Source organism: Bemisia tabaci, chromosome 5 (genome assembly GCF_918797505.1).
Source record: "Bemisia tabaci chromosome 5, PGI_BMITA_v3".
Taxonomy (NCBI): domain Eukaryota; kingdom Metazoa; phylum Arthropoda; class Insecta; order Hemiptera; family Aleyrodidae; genus Bemisia; species Bemisia tabaci.
In genome coordinates, this window is record NC_092797.1 from 40315007 (window position 1) to 40327549 (window position 12543).

Here is a 12543-nt window from a genome sequence, read left to right on the forward strand (position 1 = left end):
CTTTGAATGACTCCCATTGTGAGGGCAACCGGCAGGGGTGCCCAAATAATCTCCCGAAGCCGAAAAATTGTATATTTGTCGTAGAAAATCATTGCGACGGATACCATCATAAAGTAAGGATGAAAATGCTACCAAAATTTACTGGAAAACATTGGTTAAAAAATGTTTTGTTTTTAAATTAAAAAAAAAAAATTCTCTTTGATTTCGATTATTTTTTTTCTTTCTGAAGTTCACGACATGTTATTCTTGAGAGAATCTTTCAAGTGAATGAGTTTTTGTTCCATTCAACCCATTTTGCACCATTACGAATAAGACAAACGCAAATGAACACAATGTGGAAATGAAGCGAGGGAAATGATGCGCGTTTACGACGGCGCAGTGATACAACTATTCGTACTTGATGGACGTCCGTGCTGCATCTGAAAAATTGAAGGCGCGATGACGCGAAGCGTGCTCTGCTATATGCTACCAATGAGGTGTCGCTCAGATTCGGGAGAAATATCTACCACTAGGTTTATGCATTGTTCATTGGCGTCATCGAAGTTCATGAACCAAGGTGTATGTGTATTTATTTTTCTTTTCTTTTTTTTTGTTCTTTTTTCTCGAACAGATATTTAGTTGCGCTCCCCAGCGTGTTTGATCATTTTTGCATATGCGGTGAAATTAAAGGCGAACCTGAAGTTGATGAATTGTGATTTCGTGTGACGAGCTGTAATTCTGTATGGTATTTCAATACCAGTAGACCTTAAGGGTAAAAAGACTCCTGTCCCCCACACATTTTTCTCTTCACCTAACGCTTATAATCTCTGTTTTAAACTTCAGAATTTTCCCTTAAATATCGCTTTCTATCCCTCCTCATTGGTGAATTTCTTCAGTTTTCCACTTCTTTAAAAATACTGTGGATGATTTCAGCATCCCAATCAAGATTTAAATGTACCGAAAGATCTCTTTGCTATAAAATTCCAAAATACTATAGCTCATTTACAGCAAACTAGCCATATTTTATTTTGGCCGAAATTTATGACCCACCTTGAAACCACCGTGACACTAAACTTCCCTGAGAGTTTTTATGTGAAAATAATGTTTCCTATGGTGTACTTCCTTTTGAGAAATCTCTAAACTCCAGGTAATTTTAAGGATTTTCTTGCCAATGAAGTTACAAGGAGCATATTAAAATGTCGGCCTCTATACATTCATCGGCATCGATCCAAACTATATAATTAATGCGGCAAATTAATCTTGAAGTTGAGTGAAAACTTGTTTGTGACGTCTATTTCAAAAGTTTCAATACGATGCCGCCGCCCCCATCCCCAGTTTCGCCTTCTCGTGTCCGTCACATGCATTGTATGAAATATTTCATTGAATTTTGTTGATATCTAAAACATCTTTCAATTGTTTTTTAACCAAGGAAATAGAGCTTTGAAGGAAACGAAAAGATTTCATTCAGTGAGTCTTCGCTTCTTGTTATTGGCTAAATGTATTCGCTCCTGAAATAGGTATCCCCCTATTCCCTCCAGCGTATGGTGGAGATGTCCTGTGCAAGACTGTGAGTGTCAAAAATAACACGGTGCGTGGTGCGCACGCAGGAAGACGAAGCAAAGATGTCTACATGATGATAGTGACACCTCATGAAACAGGAACAAAAGGAAGGCAATATTATTCTTTTAAAATACACGATACGAACAAACGGTATCGACCCAATAGCATATTGACGCTAAAATATGTTTTAAAAATACCTTTGAGAATCAAGGAAAATGTTTCTAGGATATTTCTTTTCTTTCTTTTTAACAGAGAAAAAAACTATCAATTTTGGAAACAACTTTAAAACGCGTGAGGAGATAATTTATAGAAACATATTTTCAGTTTTGAAATATGCGGCAAAGTCATTTTTAGAGGGTTTTGCAAACGATTCTTTGCGAGAAACGAGAGAGTACAATTTAAAACCTTTTTTAAGAGACATTTTTAAAATAATCATCGGATTTTTTTTTACATTTGAATTTTTTTTAGTATGGATTAAAATTAGTTCTAAAATAGATATTCATTTTGGGAGCCGGTATTAAAATAAATATTTTACATTTTAAAAAGGTTTTCCAGAGCTAGAAGGAGTCCCTAGTTGTTTTCTTTTTCTATTATCTGTTAAACACTTTTTTTTCTGAAAAAAAAAATTATGTTTTGAAGTTCAACCGTCTATGGCATAGCGTTACGAATCCATAACAACTTTTTTTGGGGTTTCTAAAAATTGGATTTTCCACCGTGGCATGATTTTGCAATTTTTATTTTTTCTTTTTTTGAATAACTGATTTCCGAAAATTTAAAACTTTGAAAAATATTCGGCCATACCCTGTGATTTTCATGCAAGCTATACAAAGTAGACTAGTACCAATTGCCCAGAATGCGAGATCCAAAATTAATTCATGCCATTGAGGCTTATAGTAAAACGTTTTAAAAGCAACATTTTTTTGGTATTTTATAAGGGGATGTGGCAAGCGAACCGCTCCCTGAATATCCACTTTTCCCCCGTCCTCTCGTCCGTTCGGAGAGAAACGAGACGCGACGAAGCGAGAGAGAGGGACCGCCCAAAGGAGGAGCTTGTTCGACTACCAATTGCAAGCTCTGCTCTTGTGGGTTGGGGCAGCTGCTCCACCACTAGCTCCACTTTGAGGCATCCTCCTCAGCTTTATCTGATCTTATGTGTGGAGGATTCGAAAGATTACACGAAAATAACCACCACCATTGCCGTTGAACTGAGGAAGTACGTGTGATCTTCATGGGGAAAATGATGGTGGTGTTGACTAGACTGTCTGTTGGCTAACTGTATGTGATGGAGTCATGCAAAAGAGGCCACAAATTATTCACTCTAGTGTAAAAAAAGCAATTTGGGGTAAAAAAAAAAACCATATTTTGCACATTCATGAATAATGATGTGTTGGAGTCATGCAAAAGTGGCCACAAATTTTTCACTCTGGTGTAAAAAAAGCAATTTGGGGTATTAAAAAAAAAAAAAAAAAAAAAAAATTCATCATAAATAAAACCTAGTTTTGAATCCGATAGCTAATAATTGAGGGGGTGAGAGATAGAATTTTTTAACTGCATTGCAACATTACCTACAAAGATTTGTAATACACAACTTACTTCTTTATCAATTAGCGTACATATGATTTACATTTAAAATTTTTGACATTTTTGTCAAATCACAGAATTAATAAAACTTTCCAAGAGAAATCAAACGAAAATGCGCTCAATGTTGCAATACGACTAAGCAAGCCCCTCTGCCTCTCATCCCTTCATTCGAAACTAAAATTCTTTTACTCAAAATATAAATACGTTAAATTCAGCTGGTCTTTCATTCATTCGGTAGAGGCTGCAAGCATAAAATCGCGGCTTCAAACATTCGACCAATTCACTAATACCCATCTTTTAATCCTAGTATGTTAATAGTTCACTAAACTCGCTAAGCACTTCGCACTTGTACATACAATATACAATATAAAAAAAGACAGTGGCGGAGGATATCAAAATTCGTCGATAAATCACGCTCCTGATTTTCGACCTCACTGCGCAAATCGACGGTGAAACTACCAAACCACGTATCTCGTTTGCGGTGTTTAAAAATCTACGCTCACATTTTATTTTTTTTAAGTAGACCAAATCAATATCATTCCTTGAAATTTTCACGGAATTTTCTCCGCACAAAGAGGAAAAATCACAGAAATTTTCAAGACTGGATGTTAAGTAGTTTTTCATTTAAAAAATAAAGTATGACAGGAAGTCTGCGACGTCGCAAACCGAGATACGTGGTTTGGTAGTTTCACCGTCGAAATGTTCGTAAATGAGTAATGAGGATGACGTCACTAAAATAACACCCGTATTTATTCAAGCAGACGCGGCTTGCGCTGAATTTGCATTGCCACGGTCGGATGACGTCAAAGTACAAATTTTCTCCATATTGCAAAAATTCCTTACTTCTCTTTTTACCCGATGGCAAATCAATGATGAAACTACCAAACGATGATGGATCGAAATTTTGGTGTACATGCTGCCGTGCTGAGGAAGAACGTCGTATGAGTGTTTGAGAGTTGCCAAATTTCCCTTGATAACACATGCATTTTTGGCGAAATTTATTCATATTTTCCCTTTTTGCTCTCAGATGGTTTAGATGAAATTGTGTAAAAAATTGTCTGATTTGGTACAAAAATATTCATAATTTTCCCAGTAAATTCGCTTTTTATCAAGGAAATCTGGCAACGTCCGGAGGCTCATACGGCATTCTTCCTAGCACGGCAGTATGGAAATATCCGCTCAAAAATGTCTCTTCATTTTTTCCCACAAATTTTCAGGGAAAATTCTTTAGAGAACAAAGAAAAATCAGATCAATGTTTTGGCAAATGCGATGTTATGGCTCGCTCTTTGCACTAGTAAAATATCACAGGAGAATTGTATTGTCCCAAATTAAGACACATAACTTGGTGGTTACATTACATCAATATATCATAGCGCTAGGGCTATCATAGTGGTGAATTATCATTTTTACACGTCTTTTATCCTCTCTCATGATTTCACAATTAATATAGTCACACCGAAAGTAAATTACTCTTTGAGGTAATGGAGAATTTGCACGCAAATTTTTTATTGGTTCATCTAAGAGTGCATAAAGAGCTGATACCGCAGTATTTTTTGTAATTTTTTTCCGTAATGGGAAATAGTTTAAAAATTGATTTAAAAGTTAGAAAATGCGCCGCCTAGTGACGTCATCTGGCGGCATTTCCCATTCCAACACATGTATTTTGGCAGGTTGGATCATTTTGTCTCATCTCCTTCAAATATTGCTCAATTTATGAACCAAGACTATCCGTTCACTCACGAATTTCCACTTAAACATAAAATTCATCAAATTTCAGACACCTGCAAATTCTCCATTTTAAAAAATAGGCAGAATAAAAAAAACACTACATTGCGTGGAGCTTTGTGGTTCTTTTTATTGTAATACATCAAATTGGAGGTTAAATTAGAGAGAAATAAAATATAAATACATGAAATATTGAGACTCCGCAGCCGAGCCACTTGTAAGTTTCACCGTCAGCACCGATATCAGTTATTGGTTTTATAGTCAGCCCAAAGGTGTCCATCACGAAGACGGGACAGTATGTTAGGTGGAGTTAATCCATGACTAGACGAGGATTACTTTTTGAAAAATCTGAAATTATTGAAGAAGGAGGCGGAGGCGGGGGGTCCGCCGACGGATCTGCGCACGGCCTCCATGCTCTGTTTCATTGACCTGAGCTCCTCGCGAAGGCTGAGGACGCTGACGACCATGTAATCAATTATCTCTCCGTCTTTTTGGAACGCCATCTGAGGGAGGTACTGGGACAGCCGGTTGTACAGGGACCCGACGTATTTGAGGATGAGGTTCTGACGCAGCTCCTCGGTCACTTGCGGCGTCGCCCGGGGCGGTTCCTGCGGGGGCGGCCGTGCCCCTCCCGCGGGGGGCGGCGGCGGGACTTCCGGAGTCGGCCCCGTTGCTGTTGGCGGATGTGGTGCCATCAATCGACCGCTGCCCAGGTTTCCATCGCAGACCGCGATCCCCTTGAAAAGTCATGTAAAGAATGGAGATGTTGCATGTGTGAGGGATTTGCGATTTGAATGTTGTTTCTCATGTAGAAGTTCGCGAGAAACACGATGGTGCCACTGGTTTTCCCTGAAATCAACTCCCAAGCGCAAAAAAAGCTCTCAAAGTGAGGCCAAAATGGAGGGAATGTCCCGCCCTACCCTGAGAGTCCACCTCTACATCAAAACAAACTCTCCATGCAAAGATAGGGAGCAAATACATTGACAGGGCTGCCACTTCATTTGGGGACTCCAAAACTGAAAACACGGCAACCCTGCTAATGTATTTGCTCCCTATCTTTGCATGGAGAGTTTGTTTTGATGTAGAGGTGGACTCTCAGGGTAGGGCGGGATATCCCCTCCATTTTGACCTCACTTTGAGAGATTTTTTTAAGCTTGGGAGATGATTTCAGAGAAAACCAGTGGCACCATCGTATTTCTTGCGAACTTTTACATGATAAACAGCAGTCAAATTGCAAATTCCTCACACATGCAATATCTCCATTTGTGAAAGCGAAGTTACGCACGGGAAAAAAAGTGTAAGGGGTTATCCCCTATGACATATTTGTTGGATGATATGGACATTTCCATTTAATTGTGATAGTACTGCAACTCAAGTTAGGGCAGTCTAACTCATTAGGATGCTACCATGTTTGATTGGGGTCCTACCACAATTAATTGGAAATGTCCATATCATCCAACAACCTCGTGCTCTTTTTTTTCAGTGCATGCACCGGGAAACGAAGAATCCGAAACAAATGCTGTTTTGATGATGGTGTAATCAACGGGTGTACCGATTAGGTCATCAACGTGTGCATCTACGACGTCATCAACGGGTGCAATGATGACGTCATCAACGGGTGCAACGGTGACTTTATCAACGGGTGCACTAGTGACGTCATCAATGCATGGTCTACCACAATTAATTGGAAATGTCCATATCATCCAACAACCTCGTGCTCTTTTTTTTCAGTGCATGCACCGGGAAACGAAGAATCCGAAACAAATGCTGTTTTGATGATGGTGTAATCAACGGGTGTACCGATTAGGTCATCAACGTGTGCATCTACGACGTCATCAACGGGTGCAATGATGACGTCATCAACGGGTGCAACGGTGACTTTATCAACGGGTGCACTAGTGACGTCATCAATGCATGGTCTACCACAATTAATTGGAAATGTCCATATCATCCAACAACCTCGTGCTCTTTTTTTTCAGTGCATGCACCGGGAAACGAAGAATCCGAAACAAATGCTGTTTTGATGATGGTGTATTCAACGGGTGTACCGATTAGGTCATCAACGTGTGCATCTACGACGTCATCAACGGGTGCAATGATGACGTCATCAACGGGTGCAACGGTGACTTTATCAACGGGTGCACTAGTGACGTCATCAATGCATGGTCTACCACAATTAATTGGAAATGTCCATATCATCCAACAACCTCGTGCTCTTTTTTTTCAGTGTATGCGCCGGAAAATGAAGAATTCGAAACGCAATCAACGAATGCACCGATGAGGTCACCAACGGGTGCACCGATGACGTCATCAATGCGTGTGTACAGATGCCGTCATCGACGGGTGTCGTCATCAATGGGATCCCTTGGGCATGTCATCGTCGGGTGTCTTGCTATGGTAAAATAGTGACTTAATATGAGCAAAAAGATTCTTGAATTTGCCACCAAGAAAACAATCTCTTGAATCAAGGAGAAAATGTTCTTACATCGAAATCAAAGGTGCTTGAGCTTGTGTCACGCAGAATCGCGCATTATTCAAGCAGTTTTATTCTTAGTTTAAGAGGAAATCCTCTTGACAGCAAATTCAAGTCATCTTTTTTCAGTGCTCATGAAGTTTTCAACGGTTGTGTTGATAACGTCGTCAACAGGTGTGTCAATGACGTCATCGACAAATGCACTGATGACGTTGTCAGAAGATATGCCGATTATGTTATTAACGAGTTTCCCGAAGACGTTATAAGCTCGAAATAGCCAGAAACATCTGAACGACACCAGGGTGGTAGACGCCGTCATCGGGGTGAGGGGAAAGAAAATAGGGGGTAGAGGAGGAAATGACATTTCCTAAAATAAAATGACATAGGGTCCCCTGCAGGAAATTCAGCTGCCGTGCTATTGCACTCGCCATTGCACTCGCCATTGCACTCGCCATTGCACTCGTCAATGGTCTCGGATTCCGCATTTCACGATGCAAGCAGAATGATTTTACTCATGATCATGAACGTCAATAATTTGAGACAGGTGGAAAGCTAACATTTTCCTTCATTTTCGCGTGATACCACATCACATACCTACTCCAGAGTTCGATCACAGCACAGCATAGGCGTAGCATTTTCTATCCCTCTTTTCCTACGGCAAAACGTGTGTATGTATGTATTGAGTTGATCGCAGTTGCATTCTTTATGCAGTTACCTGCTCAGTACAAATTCCTGCTTATTTCAATTTAATGGCAGTCGACAAAGTAGAAAAAAGCCCTCAACTCAAAGTGCTAATTCCGATCAAAAAATTTTTAATTTAAAATATACGATTAATTTTTTGCATAATTGTATGCTTTTTATATGAAAGCTATACAGTGATCATATTGATTTACTCCATTGAAATTTGACGCAATGATCCCTACTCAGCTTGAAGCACGAATTTCAGGTGATATTAATGGTGACCCATTGGTTTGCCTCCTTTTTTTTTTTTTTTTTTTTTTTTTTTTTGCGATCTCTTAGTTTATCCTACAAACAGTATTAAAAATCTGCTGCTACCCGTAAATTTAAGTTTTACTATGATGCACGACTGAAAAGGGATTTAAAAAAATTCACAGAAAAATAGTAAAAATTGTAAGGATTTAACAGACACTTCGTAAAAATATTACTTACAAGTAAAAGTATAAGAGCTCCAAATTTAAGCATTTTTAGGCAGGCTTCGTCCACAACTTAATAACAATGGAGCGACTATCTCAGATGCTCAAAGCGCGCTTCAAAAATATACTGCAAGTACTGTTTACCGCACTATGCGCGTTATCTATGGCATATTGTTTATTCAACAGGTTTTGTTGACTTTTATTCAAGTGTACTGTGCTATAGGCAAACATATTATATAGGTACCCCTTTCGTTACACCCAGGTGTTTCGCGGAAAAATGGTATGAGCAAAAAAATCCAAACTCAGGAACAACTCATGATATTCCTGAAATGGACTCTTTAATCCAGTAGGTGATATCCTTTACATATTTTCAAAATGCTACTAGCGATCTCTGCATCAAAAATGTAGGAACGTGAGTTCATTTTGTAAGACTTTCACGTGTGCCCGATTGTCAATGGCTAAAATCGAAAAATACTACCGTCATCGCAACGTTAGCAATCATATAACTTTGTCTAATTTATTTAAAAAAAAAAAAAAAACTAGTCAAATATCTCCTCAAAATGTCTTGTGAATATTTGAGGAAGGAGAAAATAATTCCGAAATGATTTGTATTAATTTTCTTCTTTATAAAAATAAAAAATGAGCGAAGATTTGCATTGTCGCAATCAGAGACGTTTTATACTAAGGTCATCCTTGTGTGTTTTGCACATCGCCCTGCACCACAATATTGGCGCACCTTTCCAGCCGTGATGTTGCTAATACAAATCTAATCTTATTGACAATTTCGTTATTTTTTCAGATCCAATAAAATTGTACCTGTTGAGAGTTATTCCATTTATCAGCTCGCTAACCGGAAAGAAACGTTTTTGTTTTCGAATTGTCCCAGAACCTAGCTTTTGAAGTCGATGAAAACAATTCGAGTGGCACGTTCGGTTTAAAGGGAGAAGTAAAGAGGTTCTAATGAATCTATGTATGTATAGTGTCTGAAGGTGCAATTTTAATTAGGATTATTTAATCTTATAAATTATGAGAACTGTCTAGAGGGATATCAGGACCAGACTTATTATAAAGGCATGGCCCAAATTTTATCCCCACTTTCAGCTCAAAATAAATTTTTCAAATTTTTTTTTTCGGCTGCAACGTTTTTCTTTTTTCCCTTTAGGTTTTTAAAAAGGAGAGGAAGGAAGAAGGGTAAAAGCCCTGGTAACACGTTTAAACAAGACCGAAGATTCTGATACCACTATTCAAACTCTTGGGAGCGCATATTGCCTACCCTCTCAAGTGAAGGAAAAGTAAATTGTAAGAAGCTGCACGGCAAGCAAACTTTTCCAGGTCAATATTCACGGCATTTCATTCTCCGTAAGTAGGAACTGTGATAAATTAAAATTACCACCATTACCTAGATTTTTAAATTTTACTTCAAATACGTTTTCCTTTTCTGCCTCTGTATTTAAAACTCTCTTCCTTTGCGCAGAATGGACTTCATCTACAGTACCGCAGTAAATCTTAATCCACCATCTGCCTCATAGATTTTATTTAAAATCCGCACATTCGAATTGCAAGTTTGCATTTCGACGGTGTATAAGTCGGCAATCACATAACTCGGTTTGCGACGTCGCAGACTTCCTGTCATACTTTCTGTTTCAAACGGAAAACTACTCAACGGCAATTCTTTAAAACTGCCGTGATTTTTCTTCTCTTCGCGAAGAAAATTCTGCGTAAATTTCAAGGAATGATGTCAATTTGTTCTCCTTTAAAAAAATAACATAGAGGCGGAGATTTTCAGACACCGCAAACGAGATGAGTGATTGCAGACCTACGCCGTCGATTTGCTTCATGTCACGTTCACCTCTATTAGTTCTCGGTTCAGGTGAATGAACTAATAAAGTGTTTATAGCTAGCATTTCCAAAACATCTGAGCCTTTTTTGTAGTGTCGTAGATGATGGAACGCTCTTTTAACTCAAAACACTTCCGAAAACAACAGGAGAATATTTGAAGTTGGGTTCGAGCGCAGCATGCAACTATTTTAACTCCGCGGTAGGCCGGGTTGCATACGCTAGATTTTGCAGGCGAGATCTGAGATCTGCCTACAACCTGCGCGCGCTCGCGATATAGGTACGGCTCTCAAGGTAGGGTACTGGTGCGACTATCCAGTGTTTTTCTCGAGCGTATGCAACCCGGAGTTAAAAATAGTTGCATGTTGCACCCTGGATCACTTTCGGATATTTTTCCATTGGTTTAAGCTCATCAGTGCATTATTCAAAAGCTGATTTTGTTTAATGGAATGCATTTCAGTCGATTCTGCGATACAAATCTGTGCGGCAGGAGTGTCTAAATTGTCGACCGATTTGCATTGCATATCTTTCCGCTATCGCGGAAACCGTGAGCAGATCGCAAAGACCCGCAAAATCGAGTGCAAGCAACCCGGTTACGCGGCCCCCTGCGAAATAAAATTAGTCGCATGTTGGGTCCGAACCCAAATTTGAATATTATTCCATTGTTTTATGCTCCACGCATTATCCGAATGCCAAATCTATCGTTTGGAAAAGCCTATAAGTCAGTTTATATCGAATATCGCTTATTTTGTTCGTGATGTATTTCTCTGTTAACTGAGAAGCCTAGAGGAAATTATGTTCGTGTGATCAGGGTCGGACTGACCATAAGGCCAATCTGCCAATGGCAGATGCGCCCCTCTTCCGGCTGCTAGAATGGTAATGAAGAAAATGAAGAAAAGAACAAAAGAAAAAAAAAGAAAAAAAGAAGAAAAAGGAAAAAAGAAGAAGAGAAAAAAGAAAAGAATAATAAATAAAAAGCAAGGAGAAAAGAAAATAAGTAAAGAAAAAAATGCCTAAAAATTATAAGTAAACGGGAGAAGATTTAATAGGAGTTATAGCGGAAAGTGTAATCTGTATATTGTCCCCTTGTCTCATTTTTCTTTTCTTCAGCTATGTAGTTTGTATATTCATCAGGGCCGGATTTACCAACTTGCCGCCCATGGGCCGCCTGTATTTTGCCGCCCCCTTCTCATTCGTTTTGAACATCAATAAAACCGTCAAGTGAACGTGCCGGAGGTAGCGGGGTGCATAAAACGCGTTCACTCGTGTTAGACACATTTTTTGTGAAAGTCCTGTCAACACTACTAGCGAAAGTTCACGGAACTTTGCGAGAAAGTTAAGTTTCGTAAAACTATCTCTGTGTGGACAAGGCCTTCCATTCATAAGAAATGAACGAAAAAATTATGAAAGAACAAACACATATGTGGTTTAATAATTTTAACTTCCGCCGCCGCTCCGCGCTGACCGCACTGTATTTGGCGCAATGCGGGAAGTATTCCTACAGTCTTGTAGGCGCTATGCGTTTCACGCCGACCGCTGCTGACCGCACTGTGTCTGACGCAATGCGTGAAGTATTCATGCATTCTTGTAGGCGCTAATATGTGTTACATGCCGACCGCCGCGCCGAGGGCTTCTCCTTTTCATCTCAAGTCCTTATCATCATGCCTCTCTGCGCTGAGCACCAGGCCGAATTGCGTGTTTAGTCCCTCTCTTAATTCGACTAATGCTGTCAACAAAATTAGAAATTCCTATACTCTCAGGAAAGGGAGATTTTGGCCCCTCTTCTCATTGATAATTTTTTTTTTCCTGAATCCCATTTTTAGTGTATTTTCTCGAAGTAAATACACTATTTTTATACCTACATTTAAAAAAATTGCAAAATTTGCCGCCCCCTAAATTTGCCGCCATGGGCCGCGGCCCATGTGGCCACCCCCTTAATCTTGCCCTAATATTCATTGTTCCCACTTTGTTTAAATATTTAAAAAATTAAATTTAAAATGTATTGTATTAGTTATTTATACAATACTAGCCGTTCTGGACGCGCTTTGCGCGTCCGTCACGGCCAGCCAAGGGGCTGCGCCCCCTGGACCCCCGATCACTCGCTACGCGAGTGACATTCGGCTCGCTCCGCGAGCCATTTTTCTCAGTGATTCGGCATTTGATCACTAAGATGTACACATTTTGGAGACTCTGAAGGCAAAAATGATTTCGTCACAGAACATTGTTGCCGGAGC

At 39.4% G+C, this 12543-nt stretch overlaps 1 protein-coding gene across 1 annotated transcript; it reads right to left on the reverse strand.

Annotated features, from left to right (window-relative positions):
• Nucleotides 1-4951: 4951 nt before the first annotated feature.
• LOC109040877 (uncharacterized) lies at nucleotides 4952-8649 on the reverse strand. Its single transcript, XM_019056977.2, has 2 exons — nucleotides 8490-8649; nucleotides 4952-5583 (listed from the first exon to the last, which is right to left on the reverse strand). Exons 1-2 carry the CDS (start codon nucleotides 8520-8522, stop codon nucleotides 5179-5181), a joined length of 438 nt encoding a protein of 145 aa, XP_018912522.2. The 5' UTR covers nucleotides 8523-8649; the 3' UTR covers nucleotides 4952-5178.
• Between the last annotated feature and the right edge of the window lie 3894 nt (nucleotides 8650-12543).